The sequence below is a fragment of the Manacus candei genome, unplaced genomic scaffold (genome assembly GCF_025592945.1).
Source record: "Manacus candei isolate 608988 ecotype Guabito, Panama unplaced genomic scaffold, ASM2559294v1 h1tg000011l, whole genome shotgun sequence".
In the NCBI taxonomy this organism is placed as follows: domain Eukaryota; kingdom Metazoa; phylum Chordata; class Aves; order Passeriformes; family Pipridae; genus Manacus; species Manacus candei.
In genome coordinates, this window is record NW_026138059.1 from 25,611,146 (window position 1) to 25,638,199 (window position 27,054).

General features: G+C 41.0%; 1 protein-coding gene across 2 annotated transcripts; it reads left to right on the forward strand.

Moving 5' to 3' along the window:
* The first annotated feature begins 866 nt into the window (after window positions 1-866).
* Window positions 867-26,265, forward strand: NT5E (5'-nucleotidase ecto). 2 transcript variants are annotated; one of them, XM_051777937.1, is made up of 9 exons: window positions 867-1,748; window positions 6,254-6,476; window positions 11,392-11,580; window positions 16,039-16,236; window positions 17,655-17,806; window positions 20,927-21,035; window positions 21,831-21,980; window positions 23,531-23,731; window positions 25,423-26,265. In XM_051777937.1, exons 1-9 carry the CDS (start codon window positions 1,185-1,187, stop codon window positions 25,578-25,580), a joined length of 1,944 nt encoding a protein of 647 aa, XP_051633897.1. In that variant the 5' UTR covers window positions 867-1,184; the 3' UTR covers window positions 25,581-26,265. The 2 variants fall into 2 exon arrangements, with proteins under 2 accessions (XP_051633897.1, XP_051633898.1); XM_051777938.1 differs by having other exon boundaries at window positions 1,461-1,768.
* Window positions 26,266-27,054: the final 789 nt, after the last annotated feature.

Consider the following 27,054-nt stretch of genomic DNA (forward strand, 5'->3'; position numbering starts at 1 on the left):
TCAGCACAGACCAGTGGAGGAGGGAAGGACAGCCAAAGAGGGTGTAAAAAGGAGGGAAGGAAACAAAACTCCAGATTTTTCTAGTGCGCAGCTCATGTCATTAGTGATTCCCCTGGTGTGGGGTGGGCAGTGCACAGTGCAGTCACTCAGGGGAAAACCTAGATTCCTGTTTTAATTCGAGTCACATATGGGAGCACCAGGACTGTGGAGCATAGCCATCATGGAAGAAAATACAGGTTCATTCACTTTCCAGCCATCTGAGGAAACAAACAGATCAATGAGTTCAGATTCCATTCTGTGGACTTCGGGTACCCAGGAAACTGGGGCATGACATCACCCAGCAGAAAGGAGACAGTGGCTTGTACAGCCTCTGTAATACCCTAAGAAACTGTCACTTCTCTGCACAGTGGGTAAGCTTCTGTTTTTAAGAAAAAAAGTGACTGCTTACAATGTGTGATTGCCCAGAAGCGACAAGGAAGAGCATGGAAGTGACAGCACTTCAAAAACTGACTTTGAAAAAATTCTTTCATCAGATAATTTTGGCATTTAGTAGCGGAAGAAGATGTGAATGCATGACTTAAAGGAACAGGTGGGGCCTCTAGTTTGATTTACCCCACGCCATAGCCCTAACGAGTTGTTTATTTAAGGCATTGGCAGATTTTCCCCTCAGTGGGCATGTGCCAAACCACAACTAAAAGCCTTGCATTTAACCACGGAAAGGAAATATTGAAAGCAATTCATGAGTCTACACTAAAATCACCAGAGCTATAATTAAATCAACTCTTAAAGTAGTGTAACTCTTTTTATGGCTGAAATAGCAGTCTTTATTTTAAGCATCGTTGGAGAAAGAGGGGAAGAGAGGCAAACATTTCCATGAGAAGGCTTGGAAACTCCTTTCAGTGTACTAAACATTCACCAAGGCTTCCTGTGAGCATTGGAGTTTGTCCTTTTGCTGCTAGCTGGATTTTCATCCCATTTGACCTCCAGCAGCCGGCTGAAAGCCCGTCTCCAGCCCGACAGCAGCTGTCTTCGGGTGAAGGACATCGGTGGTGCAGACGGGACAGCGGGGGCTGGAACTTGCGCGGGCGCAGGACACTGCCTGGGGCCCGGAGAGCCCTGAGGACGGGCGGAACACAGCCGGCAGCCCCGGGCAGCCGCCCCAAGCCCTCGCACACGCCCAGCAGATGCGGAGCACCTGCGGCTGCCGCGCCCGACGGGCGGGCAGCGCTTGGCCGCGGGCGGGTCCGGGCCGGCGGCTCCCCGGGGCGGCGCGCAGGCTGCGCGGTGCCCCCGGCCGCTCGCCCGCTCCCCGCCTCGAAAAAGCGGCGCGTCCCGTCCTTCCTTCCCCGCCGCGGCCGCCCCCTCTCCGGTCCCGCGGAGCGGCGCGCAGCCCTCGCATCATGGCGGGGCGTGCGGACACGCTGCGGCTGTGCCCGTGGCTGTGTCTGTGTCTGTGCACGGCGGGGCTGTGCGCGGCGGCGGAGCTGCGGCTGACCCTGTTGCACACCAACGACGTGCACGGGCGGGTGGAGGCGCAGGGCGCGGGGCCGCGGCGCTGTGCGGGGGATGCCCCGGGATGCTTCGGCGGCGTGGCGCGGAGAGCGGCGAGGGTGGCGGCGGAGCGGGCCGCGCACCCCAACGTGCTGCTGCTGGACGCCGGGGACCAGTACCAGGGCACGGTGTGGTTCTCCCGCTTCAAGGGCCGGGAGGCGGTCCACTTCATGAACCTCCTGCGCTACGATGCCATGGTAAAGCGGGCCGGGGGACGGTGAGTGGTGCGGTTGGGGGGGGGGGGGGGGCTGCTCCCTCCGTCCCCTTGGGCGCTGGGTCTGTTCCTGCCTTTCCTCGCCCGCTGCCGGTTTTTTGCATTGCCGCCTCTTTGAACGCCTAACGCTGCATCAAAAAATTCTGTAGGTCATGCTAAAGTCGTGGCCAAAGGCATCGAGGAGGTAAGCGAGAAGAAGGGAGGTGATGTGCTAGGTGACGGGCTCCCGGCCGAATTAAGTCGTGAGCTGGAAGCCTCACAGGCAGCCACAAACCGGGAGGTGATGACAAGGCTACCCAGAGTGTTGTCTCTTGGGAGAAGCAGGGGCTCGGGACAGGCAGGGGGCTGGACAGGCTCTGTTGGGGAGGGGTTGACAAAACGCGGGAATGACCCCAGGAAAAGCCAGGCGAGGAGTCTGATCTGCGGCGGAGGAGTTAACCCTGCCTGAGGCTCGCAGCCTGTCCAGCTTCCGTCCGGTGGGGAGGGACAGATGGCACATATTGGCAGTGCTGTTTCAAAGGGTGAGGATTTTTAGTTTTCATCAATCCCTGGTGTCCAGTCCCACCAGAGCTGTGGTCATGACAGGGTGTAAGAGGTTATGTGCAAGTGGCTCAGAGACTGTAACAGGGCGTCGGTGAGGGAGCTCTCTGAGACTGTGCCAGTGCTGTATCTTTACTCTGGTCCAAGTGCTGAAAGGTAGAATATGAGGCTGAGATTGGGGGGTGTTGCTCCATGCCCTTAAATCTTTTGTCTCAGGGCAGTAGCTTATTTTGCTTGTGTACAACCCCAGAGAGGAGGTGAGAGATTAAATTTATGTTTGAGAGTGACTGCATATTTATTTAATCCTAATTGAGGGTTTGTGGGGAAAATCTTCTGGGCATATCAGATTCTCTGTCTTCACCTTTTCTTGCTTTCTATGGAAAGGACTGCACTTTCCCAGGTAAAAATGACTTCACGTGTTTCTTCTTTCTGCCTCAGAACAGCTATGGAAGGGAAAAGCATGCCCCAGTGCACTTTCCTAGGCCAAACATGCTTCATACCAGACAGACAGGTCTGTGAAGGGTACTGCTCCCTGTTCACGTGGCCTAATGAACGGGTTTTTAATTGTAAATCTAACATTAACAGGGTTTTTCCTCCCAGTGGTGATGGGGAGGAGTATGTGCATTTAGGACTCATCCTCACCAAAAGCTGGGGAGCACTTTATGGTTCTGCAGTGTAGAAATAGCTCGAGGTGTTTTTTCTTACATTTCTTCTCAAACCTTTCTGCTGTCTGTCATTTCTCAGCCTTGTGTGTGCTGGTTTAACTGGTTCATGGGCAGCCTGCGAGCCTGTACAGTTCGTGATCATGTCAAAAGGAGAAATTCTTTCAGGCAAAATCAGCGGTGTTGAAATAGTGTTCAGTTTTAGAAACACATTATGTAGGATGCATCTGGTTTAGGATAGACCATGAGCTTTTTCATCAGAATAAGCTTTAAAAATAAACCCACACCATACTAGATAGCCAGAGGCTTGTGCTGGATGCTAATGCCTTAGGTGAAGTAGTCAGCCACTTGTTCTCTGTGGAGGTGCTGCTTATTATAACTTGAATAGAAGGGGACAGGATAAATTCTATCATAAGCTATAGAAACCTTAGCACCTTTCTCTGCTACCAAAGGACCTGAGGACAGATGCTGAGTGTTGAGCAGTGCTGCAGGATTTGTTTGGATTCTTTTGTCTGCAGACCATGGTGGCTGAGGGGGCACAGGGAGCAAAGTAAGAGCCACGCTGCAGAAGGGTGAGATAGTGTTTCTTTAAGCAAAATTTGGTAAGTCACATCCCTAACAGAAGGGGTGGGGATTACAAAAGTATTTGGAAGTGAGATACAGGAGTAGGATTACAAACAGGATGAAGGAGGGAGCATGAATCGTAAAAGTTGCTACAGGATGCAGGCAGGAGCCATAGGAGGACTTATGGCAGCCTGGAAGTGTTAGAGATTTGCTCCACAAACAGGAGAAATTTCCTTTTTTAGTTTTGCCTTTTTCTCATTTATGCCTGTTATCACCTCAAGCCTGTTTTCTCCTGTTTAGCTACTTATTGCCTTCCAAAAATTTTCTTGGCACTAGCCTTGTTTTCTGGTGTAATTAAGACTAAAATCCAATTTAAATGCCTCAAAGGCAGTAACTAGAGGGATGATGGAAGTCTTCTAGCTTTACTTTTAAGTTACATCCTTCTGTTAATTTGTATCCTGATTTAGAAATATTTTGAGGTTTGCTTCTTGTGAAAAGGAGGATTATATAATCACATGCTGTGTTCCTGAATATTTCTCTTTAGTCCCCCTTGTGACTTACACTTATATTGGCCAATGAATTCAGATCTGGTGAAGGGATATTGCACAGGTACAGAATCCAAGAAGCTCTGGGTGTAAGGATAGTTAGGTAGAGTATGGGAACCCAAAATGTTCCACAACCTCCTCCCCAAAGGATGAGTTGCATCAAAAATAAAACTATATTATTAGCCACCAGTGATTTCTCACAAACAAGAGACTTTATAACCACCTACACCATGGGAAAACTTTGGATCAAAGCTTGTATCCTAACGGACATGAAATAATCCAAATGCAAGATACAAAGCCAAGAGAAACAAAGTTTTGTAAGTTGGTTGGGTTGTTTGGGTTTTTTCCTCCAAAAAAACTAGTGGCAGTTATATCTAATTCAATTTCTTAATTAATTTGCAATCTTTTTGGTTGGGATTTAATTGTATATTTAGGAGGAGCAGAAGGCATGTGCATCAGCCAAGAGGAAATAGCTTGTTACCATTTTGATATGCTCTACCTGTCCATGGATATCTTTTCAGAACATCCAGACAGCATTAAAATGAGTGTCATTCTTTTTTATTTTTCCTAATTTGTATTTTTAACAGCAAATTAGATTGCAATTAGAATATGGTTAGAAATGGAATGTAGTTGGAGAGCATTGTGTCTTCCCAAGTCAGGATTTTCTTGAAGATAGTTCTTGGTTCTTTTGGAAAAGTGCTGCAGCAGCATGCAAACGATTTGGCTCTTTCCCTGGGGTGTGAGTAGTGTTCTCACTAGCTGTCAGCAGGAGCAGTTGATTTCCTATGCAAGTTACTGCTGATACTGATTTTTTTCCACAGGGCCATTAACTACCTGGCTGTGAGGATAAAAGGAGTCGTGAGTCTTTGGCAGTGTCTTTCTTTTGGGAGAGACAATCAGTTGACCGAAATACTGAGCTTCCTTGCCTGTAGTTGCCTCAGGGTTCTAGTTGGATTGGAACGTGATCAGGCTTAATATATCCACTTGGTGAATAAAAGTTTGAGCAAGCATGCAGAGGCTGTTTACCTAAGTAGAACAGAACAGTATACAAGCCTTAGATGATGAATGCGACCTTCCCAACTTAATCTCAGAGTGAAATTCTGAGCACATTTTTGCCTGGAAGAGTTGGCACATCGGCTTTAACAGCTCTTATATGCTTTGCTCCAGCTGCCACCTGAAAACTTGTATGGTTATTGTGTACCAAGTTACACTGTTATCATGTTTCTGTAGAGGTGTCTTTTCATCTTTTCCTTCACTAACACCTAAATATGCTACAAAGTCCTTGAGTGTATTGTACTTCTGCAACATGGAGGTTTTGCTGGCTTATCACCAAACTTGCGGGCACAGGCATGTGGCAACTTAGGCTGAGCATGAAAAAGGGACAGCTAGGAGAAATTTCCCTCAAGATAAGTCCCTTTTCATCTGCTTAACCAACCTGGAACAACTAAATATTCTCATCTGGCTGGCACTACCTTGCTAAGAAATAAACTGGACTGCTCATTTTCTGTGAGAGTCTTGGCACTTCACAGTGCTACGTATGCACGTGCCTGTGTCCACACACACCCACTGTGGATTTCTCCCTAACTGATAAATGTTAGAGCTTCTAGTAGGTAATGATGTTGGTGATATTGAAGTGGTATTTTCTTGTTCCATGTTAATGAACAGAAGAATTATGCATTTACTAAATGCATAATAAATGTGTTTTAAAAACCATAGTCCAAGTACAAAACTCTTAAAATGCACTTTTACTTAAAGATAACAAAAGAGTGTAATTGACATTTAACATCTCCTTCGACATTTAAACAATGTATTTTCCATACACAAAATACGTGTTTTCCTTTGTGGTTATTGTTAATCCTCTTTCTTGCATCTACAGGATGAAAAACTAGTGGGTTTTAATCTGGTACATGGTTACAAACACTTAGATAAGTTTTAGATTTTGACTGTATTGATGTAAGAGAGTCTTCAAAGCAAAAATCTAAACCTAAATTTCTCTCTCTATATATATAGCATTTCTGTGTTCATGAGAAACAGGACTGTGCTGGTTTAGACGAGTTAGGGTTTTCTTCCCTAGAAATAGACTTTGTTTTCTCAAATATACCTTGTATACAATTTATGAGACTATTTAGACTGAATATTTGAGTTAGGGTCTCATACTTTCTTCTTGCTTTTTTCAGGCTTTGGGTAACCATGAGTTCGATGAAGGTGTGAGCGGATTATTGGATCCTCTTCTTAAAAATGCTAATTTTACAGTCCTGAGTGGAAATATTAAAGGGAAAACTCCATTAGGGAATGAAATGATGAAATATGTTAATCCTTTTAAAATAGTTCATTTTGACTCAGAATCAGTAGGAATTGTTGGCTACACTACACAGGAAACTTCTTTTCTTTCACAACCAGGTATGTTTCCTTTAGTATATGTTTAAATCCCTTGTTACTGTTTTGTTACTTGCCCACTTTTTTGAATCCAAAGATTAATGTTTTCAGTTGAAAAGTGAGAAGTTTCTGGTTTTATCAGTATTTACCTGTATTACTCAACTTTACCTGATTTTTAACCTCAAGAAAGCTTGTTAACATTAAAAACCATTTTCATATAGACCTGGATTATATCTAAGAGTAAAAGAAGGTCAATGAGATTGCAAGAGAGCTGTGGGGCCTTTGGGGGTTTTATTGTTTTTTTGTTTTTTTAAAGTTATATTCTATGATATTTTGTTGTTATTTATCCATTTAAACAAAAGTTAAGACATGAATACAGCTTGTCTCTAGCATGAAATGCAACATTTCTCTCTGTGTTGAAATTTTGCTCTTGGATACCTCCATGCCCCTATTAAAAACAAGGAGAACTTCATGTGTGTTTTTGAAGCAAAAGTTGCCCAAGATGTTTTTAGACTCTCAAAATATTTGCAGGCATTAGACTACAGAAGGAACACCCATTCAGCTTTTACCACAATTGCTTCATTCATGGGTAAAATTAGAATTGATGAGGAAAAAGACTTCTCAATTTCTAACTATTTTTTTCCAACTTTTCAGGGGTTTTGGTTTGATGAGGGTTTTGTTTGGGTTTGTTTTGGTTTTTTTTTTAGTAAAATAAAACGATCTACTGGAATGAGAAACACATTTAATTCAGCTGTAGGAGATATGAGTCACTGCCTGCTCAAAGCTCAGCCCCCTCTGACAAAAACAGACTTTCTTCCTCGGGTTTTGCAGTATGGATGCCCTAAGCACTGGTTTAAAACATTTTCGCAGCAAAAAGGGACTTCATATTATTATTTCTCTTTCCATGTCTTAATAATACAGAAATAGTGCATGGTTTTCCTGACAAAAGGAATGTTCAATACTTTGAGGAAATATTAAAATATAAAACTGTTCCTTCTGTGCTTTTTAGTTCCAGTGTTGTATGTTTAAACTGTCGAGAAGTGGATGTCTGAGATCTGAATAGAATTCTTTATCTCACTTCTATTTTGCAGCAATATGGTTTTGTGTTCCTACTTTTTTTTCCCTCTGATAAAAAAAGAAAATTGATATGTATTTTGTGTAGGCAATAGAATTTCACCTGTACTTGAGGGCATGAGGGTAGATGTCATCTGACACCACACTAAGTTTGAATAATAGACAGCCAATATAGTCCTTCATCAGGGATTAATAAAATGTATTGCTGCCCTTCTTCCAAGCAACTCTGTTGGTGTGGTGATATCATCAAATTAACTTTCTTGCAAGTAAATATACTACATGAAAATCCAGATGGGGTTGGAGTGATTCTGTGAAGCATTTGAAGATATTTCCAATAACATTTAGACATCATATCCAATGCCTCAGTATGCTGAGACATTGTAATGGAGATTACAGCTAGAAAAAAAGCAGTGTTAAAAGGGAAGGCTTGTTAGCTCCATAGATGGAGCTGAAATATCCCTAAGCTAAGTATATCCCACTGTGTAACTGAGCAACAAGCAGAGCAAATTCTAACAGCAACAGTTATAGTGATCAGAGTTTTTATAATCTTCTGCTTTGCCTTCTCAGTGTGTGGAGGAACATTTTGGAAGATCTGAAAAGGTGAATTCAGGATATGTTAATGTAGCTCAGTGACTATATATCACCCATGACCTAGCAATCTTTCAGACTGATAAAATCATGTCAGAGGTGGGTCAGTGGCTAAATAATTATCAACCTAGTTCCTTAATTCAATTAATAAGAGATGTGAATTTTAAATTCAGCACCTTGCTTATCTCTATGCACTTCTTCCAGATGATTCAGTTTTCTCAGCCTTTGTCTACTTTGGCATGCTGTACACTCTCTAGGGCATTCTCAAGGCAAACAGGAAGCTTGAAAGTGCTGAAACATGTGAATTCTTACATTATGACTTTCCATGGATGTATTTTGTGACTGTGATTTCTTCTATTGTTAAATCTTGATAACTTTCACACAACTATGAAATTGGAACTTGTACTTTTCGTAGTCTGGTGAAAACAGTTATCAAAAGACTTGAACAGCGTATAAAGTCCTTAAATCTCAGTTTTTCTATTGGGAAGGAACAATTAGTCTCTGCTTAAGGTAGTGTTAATGTTACTTTTGGAAACCATAGGGATGGGAAACACATTTATAGATTACAGCCAATTGGCAGTTTATCTAAAGTTCTCTGTTTTGCTACATATAGCTATCTCAGCTGAATGCTCAGCCAGTTTTTCCATGTCCTGCAGGAGTTGCACATAACTTGGCACATAGACAGAGCTGTCTATGTCTTTGCTCTGCACTGGTAATCCCAAGACAATCTTTCTAGTATTTGATGATAGCAGCTCACTTCCTTTAGTTCTGCAATGATGTTTGGTCCACCGTCTTCTTGTAAAAGGTTGAAACCAAGAGCTGCTTACTCTGTTACCCTAAGGACAGCAAAATATTTACTAAAACTATCAACTTGGCAGAGTTTTCAAAAACTGAGTTTTAAATTCCATTTATTCCACTTTATTCTGGTTATCTTGCGTAATTTTTTAACAAGCAGCCAATTCTTTTTCTTTGTTCATTTGTAGCACAGTTTGGATGCTTTTTCTGAAACTCTACCTCATCTAAAAAGAGAAGAGGATGTAACATCAATTTAATACCTTGAAAGAGAAGTGGAATATTGACATGAGCAATAACTAACTCTTAAATAAGTTAGTTATTTCAATTCAGATTGTTTCGAAAAATGCACAGATGACTGTTAAACAGTATATTGCTTTCTTAGAGAATTGAGAACTGTGTAATTACTCTTACAGTCTCCTGCTGTATAACTTTCGAACCTGCTCGCCCATTTCATCCAGTTACATCAAGTGCTGAGATGATTAGGATACAAAGCTGTGTGAAATGCTATGGCTAAGTCACAGAGAGGGGATGCAAGGAGTCCCTGCATCCCCAAGCAGAATTCCCTTTTTGAAGGCAAGGTGGACAGCAGACAATTGGTGGGAGGGTGGTTTGGCAGTGGGACTGGGATGACCCGCTGCAGCTCTGGTCTGCCTGTGTCCTACCATAACAGTCCTGGGAGAGAGACAGGCTTATTGGCATGGGAGAGGCCTTGTTTTTCCCCCTCATTATGAAAGTAGGTTGGTTTGTTTTGACATGTTTTCTCTACAACTACTGAAAGGAGGGTGTAGCAAGATGGGGGATAGTCTCTTCTCGTAAATAACAAGTGACAGGACAAGAGGAAATGGCCTCAAGTTGCACACAGGGATGTACAAACTGGGGCTCAAGCCAGGGGTCTCCTTCAGGCTGGAGAAAGAAGGCTAGGAGAGAACCAAATGCAGTCTTCCACTGGCATGAGGGGGTTTATAGAGAAGACAGGGACAGACTCTTCACAGAGGGGAATAGAAAGGACAAGAAACAATGGGCTGAAGTAATACCACAGGAAATTATGATGGGACGTAAGGAAAAAATTTGTCATGGTAAGCACAGTTAAGCCATTAAACAGGTTGCCCAGAGAGATTGTGGAATTTCAGCTTGCTTGGATGAGACCCTGAGCATCCTCATATGGCTTTGAGTTCATGTTTTGAGTGAGTTTTGGACTACATGGCCCCAGGAGGTCCTTTCCAACCTCAATTAACTTATGACTCTTTAATTCTAAGAAGAGGTCCACAGGAAGAAAATGTGGGGATGCACCACACAATTCACTCTGCAATGTGCAGTACAGCTATTCCCTCTGGCAGTAAAAGAACTATTCAATGGGTGTGGTGGTGAACCAATTTATGTAACCCTCTTTTATCTCTTCCATTGTAGCAGCTTCCTCCTCATTTCCTGAGACATTTTGCAGTGGATTGCGAATTTGTTTCACTTCTCTCTTTGTTATGAAAATCTTTTGACTTTAAAGGCATATTTCAAATGGTTTGGTCAAAAAAATCTGCAGGAAGGAGAGGAATTAGGTAGAGGAGAAATTGGTAGAAATGTTACTCAGTTGTCTTCAGCGGAAAGTTTAAGTTTACAGTTGGTTGACTCTGTTCTTAAACTCTATTCTTAAAACTTTGTCGAAGAAATTAGCTTCTTACATAGGAAGTCTTTTTGTGCAAACCAAAACACTGTGCCCAGGATAAAAGCACCTGCTCATCTAGTGCTTTTGTAACTGTTTGTCATGTTAGAATAATTTCAGCATGCACAGAAACCTTGCAGAAAGATTGAGAGTCTCCCAACATTGTGGTTCGGAAAAGGTCTCTCCTTTCCAGACTTTCTGTTCTTTTTGTTCTCGTTTGAGGATGGTGTTTCAGATTATGTACTGTGCTGTATTGGTATTACGGAGAGCGGTTCACATTAGGTGAGAGAATTTGTATAAAAAGGCAATTCAGAGTTTAGTGGAGAACTTTGAAGAAGCTGCTGTTTAAAGCCTCAGGGACGGGGGATAAGGGAAAGAACAAAATGAGTGTGGAGTAAAAAGAAAGAGAGATTTAACTTGGGAGAAGATAGAAGATCTCAAAGAAATGCAGTTTGGGAAGAAAAAAAGTTTTATAATGGAATACAATGTTTATGTGCAAACACTGACATAGTTTCCTTTTTCTACTCAAATAATAAAAGCCATTCAATTTTTTATCCTATATTTGGTGTCACTGAATTTTTCATGGAGTTACAACTTATTTAGTCTATGCAAGTACATACAGCTTGGGGCAGGAATGTTGTGTTAGTCTAAGCACACAGGTGCTTCTGAAAGACTCAAGAACATCAGATCAGGAGTTTGAACCAACTAAGGACTTTTGAAAGCCACTGATATTCAAAGTTCCATTAATTATGCAAACTATTATTTGATATCAACTACTTTTTTTTTAACTAGTAATCGAGGTACTTTATAATTTTATTTTTTTTTAAGGGGATGATATAATCTTTGAAGATGAAATTGAAGCATTGCAAGTGCAAGTGAATAAACTTACTGCTATGGGAGTGAACAAAATAATTGCACTAGGACATTCTGGTTTTACCGTGGACAAAAATATTGCCCAAAAAGTGAAAGGAGTGGATGTTGTGATTGGAGGACATACAAACACGTTTCTTTACACAGGTATTTTACTTCTTACTAAAATGTTGCTTCTAAAGCAAAGCTGAAACTGTTTCTCTTTAAACTCTGAGAACTTTCACCAATATTGTTTACTGCTGGCTGCAGTCAGCCAGATTCATAGCTGGTATATATCCATAATTTCCATGGAAGAAACAAATTCAAAACAGTCTGTGCACACAAAGTACCATAACTCACTGAAAGGTTCCTTAATGCTGTGGATGTTCAAAGTGAACTATACAAAGTGTGACAGAGGAGCAAAGGTAGTAACACTGATAAATTAATGCTAAACATACTGTACCTGTTTCAAGCTCACACCTATAATGGACTAAGTAAGATGTCTATTTTTAAACTTGTATGTGACTTAACCTGAAAAATCAATCTTAAAAGATTTCCAAAATGGTACCAACATCAGTTTTGTCTAGAATCTGATTCTATATTCAGAGGTCTCCGTTACCCTGCCATTAAAACACTTTTCCCAAGTTTCCTCTGTGCATTTCAGTCCCTCTTTTAATCTCTGAACTTATTCTTCTTTTCTCTAGAGGTAGATGTTATTCTAGAGATAAACATTGCTGATCTGATTTCTCCTGCAGTAATGCTACTTTAGGTGAAACCTGTAATCAGCAACTTCCCCAGCACTGCTGCCTTCCCTGTGCCAGTGTGTAAGGACACAAGTAAAAGAATGGCTGTTTTGTTGTTCTGTTTGCTTCAGTTTTTTAAGTTCATTAGCAGAAACTTCAATAACTGATTGAGAATACAATGGGAACTTTCTGTAATTTTCAGAAAAATTTCCCAGGGAATAGCACCATGTACCCTAAGAACTTAAACACTTAAAACGTTTGCACTGTCCATTATCCTCTCCTCTCCCTATTCATCTCCCCTCTGTTTCTCATGCCTTTTTTGTCTTATCTGGGCTCTCACCTTTTGTTATCCCACTTGTTAAAAAGAAACAATTGCATGCCACAGTTATACATTAAGCAGATCAGAATACCTCTTTAATTTGACCTCAGGGAATAACCTTGATGACTAAGCTGAAGGCACAAAGCATTTACACACCTACCTACAAGTAAGAGGTCACAAACATTTTGCATGGGGGTGCAGCAGAGAAGTGGCCAAACTGGAACAAACAACAGGACCGACCATCCTAATATTTTGCCTCTAAGAGTGACCAAAGGGGAAGGGTGAGGGGACTGGCCAAGGCTGTGGAGACACTTTACTCAGATCTGCCCCCACTTCCCACCAGCTTGCATCATAAGAACTCCCTAAGACAGAAGTGGTGTCTTAATATTACTAGCTCCACTGAAACTTTTCTTTCCTGAACTTGCCCCATCTCCTCCTAACTACATTCAACTTTTGCAACAGCCTGTGGCAGGGCATTCCACCACTGACTTGCACATCCTGCAGAGACCATCTGTTTGCAGTCTGCAATTTTACCGAACTATTTTTGAGATGGGAAACCCAAGGATACATGCCATATTCGAAGTGTGCATTCATTGTGGATTTACACAGTGGAATTTTTGGCCAATGCCTGTTGAGAGTTTATGCCTCATAGTGGTAGCCATAGTGGGTGTGGTCCAAAGAGGTGGCACTTGTCACAATTTGGAAATTTGATCTGAAGTGCTCCAGGAGTTATCTGAGGTCATATCCTGTCTAGGTCTGTAGTTCACATGCACATCTCTTGTCATACCAGAGAGTACCCTGTTGTCAGACGGGACTAGGTCAAGCTGTAACATCCCCCCCCTTTGAAGCTGTCCAAGATTCACATGGCCAGAGAGAGCACATAGCATGAGACTCTGGAGCTCTTGGGATAAAGAGCTCAGCTGGGAGTGAGTTCTGGTCCCTTTTCCAAGGGCTCTACTGTTTTGATAAAACAAGACTGTCTTACTTTTTTTATTAATACTGGCAAGGTAAGAAAAATAAAAAGGAATTAATACCTGGGGGAGATACACCAAAAAAATATATATTTATTTATTTATTGTCAAAATATGATTTTTGATAGAAAGAGATCTGAGTGTATAATTTTTATTCCAAGTGCTGTGAGGCACATGCTAATCCATTCAGGAGCATCATGAGTGCATTTGTGAACCATTCCCTGCTGAGTCAAAGCCATCAGCCAACATTCACAGTGGAATAGCTGTGTCTGTGGAGGTGATTTCCCTACAGAGTAAAACACTTAAATTGAAGTGTCTCTGTGTGTGTATATGAAGCCTATAAGCTCTTATTTAAATCAAGAGGTGTAATCAATAACTGGCAGTACAATTTAGGAGGGTGTTTCAGCGTAGTCTAAGTGGAGATGTACCAGCTGGTCAGCCGAATGTCAGCTGAATGTCTGTCGTGGAGGTTTAGAGACATACTGCCCATGCCAATTTATTACCTCCACAGAGTTATCTTATGTGAGGGCTTAATGTTGGACTGGTCCAACCTGTCTGTAAGACATTTACCAATCTCTGGTTTATCCTCAGATTATATGGCAAATGTTGTCTTGACTTGTTCAGGTGTGCCAACACTGGATTTGTAGAACTTGTTCAAACAGTAATGGTAGTTTTGGGTTGGAGCAGTTTAATTTCTGGTTTTGATCAGAATGGATGCTCTGAAAATGCAGTGTGTTGGCTAAAGTAGGGTAAGAAGATAGAAAAGTGTTACAGGTTCTTCTGTTACCCAGCATGAGTTTGTGCATTTGTAATGAAACAGCACCTCACGCTTTGACTGACATGGGTGCATGAATTCTAGTGCTGTGTTCTTCAGGGATAGGAGGCACTGAAAGGTCTTTGCATTTCAGAAGAAATATATCTATTTTACAATGGAATAATGTCATAGTGGTAATTAATCCTGCAAGGAAGTATCAGTATCAGAAATTATTTCAGAAAGCAAGAAATAAGTAAGGATCTGGACAAGCACTTTACCACGCAGAGCTGATGTAAACTAAAATGATGACCAGAAACAATAACTTTCTCTTTCTAGTGCTTTGCTCATTAGATGGCTACAGAATGGCAAGAGATCCAAACCAGTTCCTTTTTCAGTTCCAAAAACCCCAAAGGCACATTTGCATGCATAAAGCCTGTAGAGTTCTCATTAGCTACAGGTTTTCTTAAATTCTTCCCAAAATAAATGAATAATTAAGTGGTTCCACCACTCTGTTGTCCAGGCTGAAAGTAGGAAAACTAGTTCTGTGGTAACTTTGGTTCAACTTGCAGTTTACTACAGCCATTCTCCCTGGAGACAAGGAGGGATTAGAGCAAACTATGAATCATATTGGAGTTCTTGAAGGAACATTTGTCATACTGCTTATCTTAGGATTTCATATTACGTAAATTACTGTAAGTCGAAGGAAACAAGTTGTTCTGTGAGCAGTGGAAGTAAGGAGCCTGCTTTCCTCTGGATCCACATTTTCTACGCCTGCTCCCCCTTGCTGCCACCCCACTGGCACTCCAGCTCTCACCAGCAAATGGATGGGAAATGCCACCAGCTTTGGGACAGGAGGAAGCAACAGGCTTTGAGAGGGCTCTGTAGTGGGGCCTGCCATGCAGCACGTGATGCCTCTCAGAGCTGCCCAACCTTGGTTCTTCCCTGATAGTGGGGTAGAAATACTGACAGAAATAACAGCAGGGAGAGATACCACTCAGATTTTACTGTCAAGGAGACAGGGAGAAGGCTGGTACCCTTGAGACAAGAGCTGTGCTGTGTAGTTCTAGCTTTCTTTGCCTCTTCTCCCCACTGTGTTGTTTTTAAATCCTATGGTAACCTATGCCAACTGAGCTGAGATAATGCCTTGCTTTAATCCACCAGTTTCCAAGTCCTACATCTAATCACCTTTCAGACTTTGCAGTTTGATAAGAGTTTTAAAACCATGACCATGGAACTCTAATGCTAATGAAGTTTGTTTCTGTGGATGGTTTGCAGCCTGTCTGAAATTCTGTAGGCTGTTCCATCTAGTGAAAAAAAAAATCGGTTGGCTGTATGCACAAATTCATGCAACTGCTTGTAGGCATTCTGACTGCATATTGACCATAAAAATAGTTCAGACTTTTTCGAATCAAGTCCAATGTATGTTTTACTAAGATTCTCATTTTCTGTCTGATGCAGAATAAAGTAGTGTGAAGGCTCAACAAACTTTTCACCCAGAGGCTGGTATGTTTGCATTACTGAGAGTTTTAGGTTGCAGTGGTTGGAATGAAAAGTTCCTTTGTTACTGCTGTGACATGATGTCATGGAGGACTGTGCTGTCACACTCAACTTGAAAAACACTGTGGCAGTTATTCCAGTTCACGTCCTGAAAACAAAATTGTCTCTTATGAAATAACTGAACAATCAAATGTGTGCTTGTCATCCAATGCATTCATTGTCATTTCTGCCTAATATCCTATCTGGTTTTTTTAAGGCTGAGAAACATTTGAAATGTCATTCTAATAATTCCTTGAAGTTCCCATAAGCTGAACACTCACTTTACACGATTGTTCCATGCAGGCACCCCACCCTCTACTGAAGTGCCAGCTGGCCCATATCCATTCATGGTTGACTCAGATGATGGGAGGAAGGTGCCAGTTGTACAAGCTTACGCTTATGGGAAATATCTTGGTTACTTAAATGTTACATTTGACAAGAAAGGAAATGTAGTTGAAGCAGTTGGGAACCCCATTTTGCTGGACAGCAGTGTCCCTGAAGGTATGTGGACTAGACATTTGAATTTGCCTGCAGCACTCTGCTACAATTCAAGTCTTGTTATGTTAAAGACAATGTCAAAGAAGAATTCAGCTTTCTTCCTGAGCTTGCTGTTCTCTTCTGTGTAGAGTTCAGCCTGTGTTACACTTGAATATGCACATATTCAGGGTGTGTTTTTATTTATTTAAAATCCCTGAAAGTCCTTTTGTAGGATTTCAGGTGATACACTACCTTACCATTTTGTAGAACACAGTTTTAGCTAGTCCTGTGATTATGATTTAAAAGATTACGAGGACTAATTTACACTGTTTTGCCAGTGGCTGAGTTCTTCAAAACAGAGTTTAGTGCAATATGGGGAAGTGGAAATGTTCCAGAAAAAACTTGGAATACTTTGCCAATGTGCAAATATAATATACAAACCCATGACTTCTTGTTTTCAATGCTAAGTGTGTTCAGTGTTTCAGCTTTGAAATATTCAAAGAACTGGGTGGAGGAGAGCCCCTTTGTCACTTTTTGTTTGTAACTCTATCTGAGCTCTGCTACCTGTTTCTTTGTCAGCTCTGTAATTATGTGAGGCTGGTTCTCTAGTCTTTGTTTCTTCTCCAGTGTTTGCTGTATGAAGTTCTGAGCTTTTATAAGAGTTTCTAGGTTCTACTTGAGTATTAGCAAAATAAAGCCTTTAAAAATTATCTGTTCACAGATATTTACTGTGTTATTGTCAGAAAGCTACTAACGTAATGAGATAATGTAAAGAGTCTATATTCTCTCTGATGTCAGTAAAAGTAAAAATTCAGATACATCAGTGCTTTCATTTTATAAATGATGCTCTTGCTGACACATGTAAGCAAATTGATTAAAACTAATAGCCGATATAAAATAGTTGTGATATCTGTCCGTATATACAAGTATCTTTGTTTTTTTCCTGAAATAATTAAATTTGCAGCTGACAGACAGATGTGCATAGAGAATTTATTTCTATAAAGGGTTTATTCCTTGACATTGATGTTAGAACTAGTTTTCCTTTTAGCACAATGTTAAAGGGAGGAAGTTACAAACAGGGAAAAATATGATGTCAAATAAAGACCAACCTCACTTCTATATTAAAAATTCTCTCACTTGTCAAGGTAGGTACTAGAAACCCCATCAGTCAGAGGTTAGAACAGGACTGGGCAAAAGTATTTGAAAGTATTACAGAGGAGATAACCCTCCTGTGGCACAGGACTAGCTTGTTCGCTTGATTGTCCCATCCTGCCTTCTCCCTTTACAGGCATTGTTTGAAGTGAATATAGATGTCATTTGATTGAGAATCCTTTAGGGAAAGTGTAACATTTTAGAATCATGAACAGGTTTGTTCCGTTTTTTTCCTAAGGTTTGTATTCACTGAAGTGAGATATGTGTGATGCTTATTTTACACTTTATAGATGAGCACATTAAAGAAGAAGTGGAAAAATGGAGAGAAAACCTGGGGAATTACTCTAAAGAGATTGGAAAAACTAATGTTTACCTGAATGGTACAAGCCAAGCATGCCGTTTCCAGGAATGTAACATGGGAAATTTGCTTTGTGATGCTGTGGTAAGATGTTTCCACCACAAGTAGCAATTAAGGGGTTAATCCAGAGCTATCAGACGAAATGCTCCCAGCCTCCAAACTATCGCCACATGGGCTCTGTGCTGCTTTTCAATACTGTCACATCTAGCACGACCCTAGAAAGACCTGGCAGAAGCAAGGCTATAATGAATCTTGCTGTATAAAGTAAGGAGCAGTTTATTCTTTGTGTATAGCCTCACAAAGAGAACAGTTTGTTAACAGCTGGCTCTGAGGCTGCAGTTTTAAGAGACATGGCATTCTAATCTAAGACCCCATTCCTCAAAAAGGAGAGCTCAGCTCCCCTGCCTCACTCCTGCCCCACTCTGGGCCCCTGTTCATGGCATTTACCCTCTGTCCCTTTCATTACTCACTGGGCTCTGCTGCCACTTTAATGCACAAGCATGGATTAAAAATCTGGGTAGTTTTCTGCCAAGTTGCTGATATGAACTGTCCCTCTGAGAAGCCCAAAAGTTGCCTGCTGAAGCAAAGTGCGGGGAAAGGCCATACACAAGCCGGGCACAGAATACCCCAGCCCAGAAGGATCCACCAGCCCCTGCAGCATTCTGCCAGGTACCGCTGGATTTCAACAGTCCCAGAACACCAGAAAGTCTCTTTACGAGAAGTCACTTCCAGTTTTTAGCTACATGGTTTTGATTGCTTTGCTGCCCTGCATCAGCACCATTTCCTTTGGGTGTTTCAGGGAAAAACATTGACTAATGTGAAATTTTCCAGAAAATGAGCTTTGCCCTAAATGTCCTGCAGTATTGCCACAAAGTCAAGGGTCAATTAATAATCATGAGTTTTCATTTAGATATGTCCCCAAAGCTATTTATCCAGCCCTTGTGATTGCTTTTATTGTAATCCCTCAAATATTTCTCAGTTCAACAGCTAATTTCCAAATCAGATTAATATTTGGGAATTCTGGGTGCAGTTCTACTAGAATTGCAGCATCTTGCTTTTTCTTTCTGCTAGACTTTAAAATATTTTTATTTGAAAAAATGTGAACAAATGTCTTGGCCTTTTTCCAGCTTAAAGAAATTAACTCTGTAATCTTTCAGAAGTCTGTAGAATTTCTTGCCATACATTTTTTCTTAGGGGACGTAAAATTCTACTTTAGTTAAATCCATGTCTCTAGACAACCACCTGCAGTCATCAGGATACATCAGATGTCTCTTGATAGATACATTGATGTCTCTTCACGTCCTTTGCCTTACCAAGGCAAGTTCTACACTTGCTTTCCTGTCTGCTGACATGTGTTCAGGGGTATGAAGGTGAAAAATAGACCCTCCTGTTCCACGACCTCTAATATTTAGAGTTGTCCTGAGAAATTGAGAGCTTGAGAATTGTAGAAGACCGATTGAATGTTTGTTCTAGATCAAAACAGAGATCCATTTAGTTCAATGATGTGTCTCCAACAGTAGCCCAAAATCTCAGAATAAAAGGTTGATAGGCCCAGGCATTTTACAAAGGACTTCAAAGGAACTCAAATGTGAAAAGGCTGTGAAATTTGTAACAGCACTGTGAGCTCTTCTTTTAAATTGCCTCTGCTCAGGGCTGGGAAGTTGCAATCCATTCTTTGATTATGAGTTATAAACGTTAGCATGGATCTGGCCTTAATGACTAAGCTGAAGGCACAAAGCATTTACACACCTGCAAGCCAGAGATTACAAACACTTTGCATAGGGGTGCAGCAGAGAAGTGACCCACCAACAACTAATGACAGGATCATCCATCCCAATGTTTTGTCTCCAAGAGTGACTGAGTGAGGATGGTGGGAGAAGAGCATACTCCTGGACAAACCTGTGGAGTTGCTGTACTCAGATCTGCCCGTGTCTCCCACCAGCTTGCAGCTCAGGGATTCCCCAAGCCAGAAGTGCTCTCTTGATATTTACTAGCTCAACCGTAACTTCTCCAAATTTGCCCCACCTCCCTTTGCCTTCCTTCAGCCTTCACAACAGCTGGCAGCAGGGTGTTCCACCACTGACCTGCACATCCTACAGGGACCTTGGTCTTGGTGTGCAGCCTGCTGCTTCCCACTGGCTGGATAACTGCTGGAGGTCAAGTGGTCCTTGCACTGGAACACTTGGTCCCTGTCCATCCTCACATCACTCCTGACTTTATAGGCTTCTCAAATATTTCCTTGTGTTATCTCTTTACCAGGTCAGACTGTCCAAGCCTCATTCATCATTCTATGTTCAGAAGCTTTTCCGTGTCTTTGACCATCCTCATTACCCTCTCCAAATCTTTCTTAGTTTTTTATCGTTTTTGAAACAAGAAAACACACAGATTACTATCCATCCTCCACATCTTCTTCATTGTATAGGCTTCTGTCATGTGCTTCCTGTATTTCTCTCTCTGTGAGACTGAAGAGTCACAACTATAGTCACCGCTGTACGGAAACCAGTCAAACCCTTCCATTATCCTAATTTATTTTCTCAGCCTTTTCCTGTTTTACTCAGTTATATCTGAGAATTAACACCGTAGGCTTATCATCCTTATGCAGCTGCATGAATACCTGGTCTCCACTTTCTTTACTACTTAGGATGTCACAAGCAAATATTATCCTGTTCTTGTATTTCGCCAGAGCCTTGCCACCATTGGAGATGTTGCTGTGCAGAGACTTTCTGATCTACTATGCCTGTTTGCTGTTCCTCCACTGTGCCAAGACTATTCCAAATGTTAAAAGCCAACCACAGAGAAGCCGAAAAACTTAAATTCCCTGCAACATATGAGAACTACATTAATTTATGCTTCTCCTATGTGTTTTTAATGTACACTAATATTTAAGGTCCTCTTCCCTTCTCAATTCTCCAAATATGCTTAAATCACTTGTCTTCATTACAGTCATTGGAATCAAAAAATCACTTTTCCTTTGTTCAGCTGGCCTGCCCTAGCTATGATATAGACACACAGACTAGGGGAGAGTTTTAAAAAGTAGAATACTTATTTGGGTTTTTTAATAACTGTTTTACAATGGTGCTGAAGTTAATGTCAAAGATATAAAACCTTTCTATTTCTTTTCAGTCTCAGATTTTTTTTTGGTGTAAATTTCCAGAGCTTAGAATAACTGAAGATAAAATCAGTTCATACATTTTCCTTTGGTAGCTTTATGAAAATGTTGGGCGTCCAGATAAAAAATCATGGAACCACGTTTCAATGTGCATCCTGAATGGAGGTGGGATACGGTCACCCATTGATGAACAGAGCACTAATGGTACGTAAAATTACAAGATGAATGGCAACTTTATCAGCAGAAGGAATCAAGTTATGCCTGCCTGGACACAGTTTTAGTTATGGCCTTGTTCCAATGGGATTAGCACAGCGTTTGGAAGTGTTTTCAAACTTTCTCAAATGGTTATACATCATTAGAGCACAACTGCACTCAGGCTGACATTGACAGAAGTCTCTAGCATTGTTTGTACACAATGCTTTTTATAATTTCCCTTTCTCTTTGCTGCCTTGGAATAAAGAAAGACCTCCTACTGTACAGGGTCATCCAGTATGGTTGCTGGGAGCCTTCTGTAGTCTGCTGTAGAGTAAGTAAATTCTGGGTTTTTCTGAATGCTAAGGTTTTAACACTCTTTATTTTCCTGATACCACATAAATGAAACCTGAAAACAAAAGCTTTTTCAGTTTAGCTAGATCTTTCTGTAGGACTACTTCAGTAAATCTCAATCAATTGGAAAATTGGCCTGACCTAGTAGGAAAAGCTGTGTTTCTTCATCTTAGGTTGGTAGTTTGTCATCTCTTTTACTAGTATTGTTTGAATAGCAAAACATGCACTTACATCAAACTCTGATTTATTGGTCTTGATACTTACTGGATGATAAAAGATGCAGGTTCTTTGATTGGGACATGATATATATGATTCTCACCTCTGCCTGCCCTCATTTTCTTAAATTGCATTTGCCATGTTCCTTGTCAAAAACTTACTGTTAAACAATTCTAAAATAATTCTGTAAACACATAAACAAACAAGCAAGAAGTAAACAAAGTCTCCTTCCCCCAGGTAGCATTACTGTGGAAGATTTGCTGTCTGTTTTGCCATTTGGAGGTCGTTTTGATATGGTAAGGGTAAAAGGCTCCACTCTGAAAGAAGCTTTTGAGCACAGTGTGCATAGATATGGAAGAGGGAGTGGAGAGCTGCTGCAGGTTGGAGGTACGTTTTCTTCTTTTCTCTTCTGGTTTTCCAAACCAGCTATCTCTCCTGTTAGCCTTGTTTATTACAGCTGGGAGCCTCTTTTTAAGAATGCAAATCAAGCTGGCCATATATCTTAGCTCTGTGTCTTGTACATGCTGGCCAGCTAACACTGTTTATCCTGTGTATGTTTAACTGAGACACTGCAGCAGACACTACAGGCCACCTCTGTTCCCTTCAGCAGAGACAGTGTTCCCAAGCTGGTTCCCGAACCCCTAATGACATCAGTTTAACACTTCAGTTAACTAGAGGAAGATATAATTTAGTGTAGCTTTAACACAGAAATAGCTACAACAAACTCCAGTTTTCAGTTCTTCACTGGCAGCCTACCTGAAACCCCAGACCGGATGGCTGTGCCGGTTATTGCCAAATGTCAGTTTACCAAAATAATTTTGTGCAATTCTCTAATGATTGCTGACAGTTTCAGAGTTTGTCCAAGAGGCTATGGAATTGCTCCAGTGAATTACTAAATATTTTATGAATGACCAGTTAATATTAAAAACCTACTTATTTCTTGAATTGCAGCTCTCTGTATGTTTACCCAGATGTGTACCAGGCTACAGTCATATTTATTCCTGGTCTCTCTGTGATGCAATGTAGATTTTATTGTTTATATAACAGAAAAGCTAAACTTCAAGGGCAGGGGCCAATTCATTCCCCTCCCATGCCTCTCCCCCCACACAGGCCAGTGATGGGGGCACTACCCCCACCATGTGATCTAGAACCCTCATGTACCACAGACACAACCCATGCCTGGCACTCTCACCAGTAAGTTACCACATTTTTAGATACCACTAAGGTAAAGCAAGTTTTGCTTGCTGCCTCCTCACAGAAAGAGAGGACAATCAGTAGCTCTGGAAAGGGTTCAGGACAGAAGATCCAGAGCAGGAAGAGAGCCAGGGTTGGAAGAGCCTCTGTGCTTTGGATGAGCTTTAGTGGCTTCCTGATCTGCAGATTCTTGGCAATGCTGATCTGGGGGCCTGGCTCTCCCCAAGCTTTGATCAAGGAAGGCTCACAACTAGAAATGTTGCTTCTCCTACAGCGAGCAGAAACCGCAAAGTAAAGCCCTGTCCTGGCTTTCTATTTTCAGTACAGTACCCATTACCCATAACAGCCACCAAGTTAGGCTGGCTGGCTGGCTTTAAAAAAAAGTAATTTCAGCCAACCAGCCAGGGGAATGAGAAAGCATGTGACTACAGAAATAAGGGAAGGTATTTTTATCTTGCAGTATCTTAATCCCATGACTAGTAATTTCCTTCTGTGGAGTAGTGATGAGAACAGACAAGTAACTGAGGTGAGACAGGGCTTCAGCAATTCTTATTCTCTTGAATTTTCTTGTACAAAAGTTGAGTAGTGAGCAAAGAAATATAACTGTAATTCAGAGCAATACAACCTCTCAGTCACAGAAACTAATGCAAAGAATCAGCTAAAGATGAGGGAGGGTGCTGCTTCTAGCCCTATATGTTCAATAGGCACTGCAAAAAGTGATATCCCAACGTGTATTTTTGTAGGCATCCATGTGGTCTACGATCTTTCCAGAGCCCCAGGAAGCAGAGTTGTTAGCTTAGAAGTGCTTTGCACAGCCTGCCGAGTCCCATCCTACATCCCACTCCACATGGATGAAATATACAATGTGACTCTTCCTTCCTATATGTTATTTGGAGGAGATGGCTATCATATGCTGAAAGACAAAAATATGGGATACAGCAAAGGTAAGTGGGATGCAGTAAAGGTCAGTATGGGCACTAATAGAGTAGCAGACAAACAATTCCCAAAAGTTAAAAGATCTTTCTATAGTATTAGTCTCAGACTTCTTGCCTTTACTGGATTAAATTTGCTTCTAATCTGACAGCTCTGGTTTTGGTTGTAGCCAGCAACTTTTTTAACTTTTTCAGTTAAATCACAAGTTTCAAAGTGAAGCCAAGCCTTACCAATACAGCAGTGCTCAAAGAGCACTTCAAAGATCACGATAAACCACAAAAGAAGCAAAAAATGCACCATGGAGAATACATCTTATTGCGTACTGCCTCGTACTGCCTGTGCACTTGTACTCATTACTGAACAATGAATCAAAGAGAAAGGTTCCTTAGACCTTGAATTTCCACTGTATACAAGTATTTGGAAAGACAGAATCATCACCTCTACTGCTGAAGGACACGCAGCTCAGGCAAGCAACACAGGGTGAGGGCAAAGATGACAACCTACTCTGCAGGAATTAGCCTGCCCATCCAGAATCAGTGGGATTCTCGGGAGTCCTGCAGGCAGCAGTATGCAAGGTGCTACAGACGCCATGCCAGAGAGGCAAAAAGGAAGTGTTTTATAATGCTGTGTTAAGGTCCCCTAAAGTTGCATGTGAAGTGTTAGAAATTCAGCATTTGTACAACCGACATGTCCATCTTCAACAAAGACAAACTAAAATGTTGAGATTACAAGAATGTAATGCTGTGTTAAAAAAAACCAACAAAACCAATGTTCTAAGATCACACCTACATTTTGCCAAACTTTAATTTTGTATGTCCTGCTTCTGGATGATAAAAACACAGTTTTACTCCAAAAAATCTTCCTTTTGGACCTTTGTTGTAGACTAGTTTTTTATTTCTGCAGGTATTTCAATTTAAAATTGATTCACACAGGTAGGACTGGTATTTTAAATCAAGTTCAGCCAGCAGCTTGTAAATTTGGAGAGGCTGTAGTTTTCAGTAAATATCCATGTATGCAGAAATAAATACCCAGAGAGATAAATCGTTAGGAATAATGAAAGGGAACAACTTGTAAGGTTCTTGTAGAATCTTTCAGTATAGCAAGAGGGTAAAACTGTAACTATTGTTAAGACTGAGGACTACACTTTAGGATTGTAAGAGCTTGGATCAGATGGGGCTTGTGACACTGCTGGCAGCAGTTACTGAAGAGGGTCTTCCACTGCAGAAACTCCACGTTATACTTTGTGTGCACACAGCAGTGCACAGACTAGAAATTCCTCCAAAAAAAGTAAAGTTAAATTTGAGAAGGTATAAGTGATAGCTTTGCCAAGTCTACAGCCCTCTACCCAAACAGGTAGGGCATTATCTCCATCTACCTAAAACTGACTGGAAATTAGCATTGTAACAGATACAAAACAAAACAAGACAGACAATGCAATGAGAAGTTTTTTGGTTTTTTGTATTTTGTAAAATACAAGTTGCTACCAAAAATTCTGGCTACAAACCACCACAGATGATTTTCTGTGCATAAGAAACAACTCCCCACACCCCTACGCTGTCTCAATGTGTACTGATTAAGCATTGCAAGCCATAGAAAACAGTTTAAAACTTGAGCTAAAACTGCAATTTTAGACAGGTTCTTAAAGAACTCTTAAGAGCTTGGCTGCTGCAGAAAACACTTTTTTATATGTTTGTTTGTTTAGGTGAACCTGATATTGAGGTTGTTTCCCGCTACCTACAGAGAATGGAGAGAGTTTACCCAGCAGTTGAAGGTCGAATAAAGTTTTCTTCTGGAAGTCTTCACAAAGCAAGTCTTACCCTGATCTCTGCATTGTTCACTGCAACATTCTTGCACACTTGATTATTGCTCTCTGTGTTTTTGTTTGGAGGAAGAAAGGAGGAGAAATGATGCTGATGCATCAAAAAGAGAACTGTTCTCTTTCCTCTTTTCTTACACCTTACAATGAATGAGCAGTGAGGTTGCTGCATGTTAGCAGTAAGCAGCCCAATCCATTGTCTTTTATCTGGTAGTGCATCAAAGCACTCTGTGCAGAGTGAGGGGGCAGAATTCATGACTTTTCTTGGTTTGAATCAGCAGGTACCTGCAATTTGGTTTGAGGTTTTAAGAAGCAAAGTGCCAGTGAATACCTACTGCTCAATCATAAAGCAATGACAAATTGTAATGGGGTATTTTTAAATTGTCAAATTCTTTTAGATGCCTTAGATAGTGAGTTAAGAACCTGATTCCAGTAATGCAAACAAACTTCTAGAAATGGATTTATTATAGGTGTATATTCCTTTCGTTGATCTCCACTCAGGGTTGAAGTATTCAAACCTAATATTTCTACTTTGCTTCCAGTCATATTTATCATACCTACACCAATATCTGAAAGAGCTGGATTAAAGTCAGTGCCATTAAAATCATGGGGCCCATTTAACATGCAATTTTATAAAGTTTGTTTTACTTTTGAAGATGCAGCATCTCACTTATGTTTTCCATTAATAAAGGATGCAATGAAAGCTTGATTTTGATAAATTTTAACAAATTGAGTATTCTTCATTCTTTATATGACCAGTTTGGGGACTGTGTCTAGAGCAAGAACACAATCTATGACTGTGTTTCATATAAATATGCTAGATTTTTTACCTTTTCCAAAGAACAAAGCACAGGACTCCTGCCTCTTACTCTGTATCAGCAACATTCCCAGGGAATGTCAGATAGAGGCACTGACTCCTGCAGCACTGTGGGATCCTTTGGAAATAGCCAGGTAATGGCGCTTTTTACAGCATAACCTATCTTTATGATAACTGTGGTTATACCTCAAAAGCCCATCTTTTCTATGGGAAGGCTGTGTTTAAAAAAATACAGTTGTAAATACAGGCTAATGAGTATGAAATCAAAAATCAGACTAAATGCTAAGTGTACACTTCTGATGCTTTATCAAAAAGTGATTGATTATAAATGAATGCAAACAACCATTATTTTTCTAAGTTCATTCACACTGGGATTTTTGCCATCAATGTGTTTTCATGATGTTCAATGCGATTTTAAACTGATTATCAGTGTTTTAAATAAACCCGCTTTGTTTTTCTGGAAAGCTCACTACACTCTTTTTCAACCCTGAAGCTACTTGGCTCTTAAATTCACTGCACCTGCAGATTTCAAGGAGAAGGTGTGCTAAGATAAACACTCAGTATATTTAAATTTCAAGATCTCGTTCATTTCTACATACATTGAGAGGTTGTGCATGAAAAGCTCTGGACTACACAGCTGCAACACGACAACAAACGATGACTGACCTTTACACACTACTTCTTATGCCCTGGCATTGATG

What these genes read in the sequence shown, in the direction of transcription:
- NT5E (XM_051777937.1), top strand. Translation starts at nt 1,185, where the DNA reads ATGCGGAGCACCTGCGGCTGCCGCGCCCGACGGGCGGGCAGCGCTTGG. An exon ending in TCCTGCGCTACGATGCCATG is followed by an intron (nt 1,749 to 6,253) that starts GTAAAGCGGGCC and finishes TGCTTTTTTCAG; the next exon opens with GCTTTGGGTAACCATGAGTT. An exon ending in TGATGAACAGAGCACTAATG is followed by an intron (nt 21,036 to 21,830) that starts GTACGTAAAATT and finishes TCCTTCCCCCAG; the next exon opens with GTAGCATTACTGTGGAAGAT.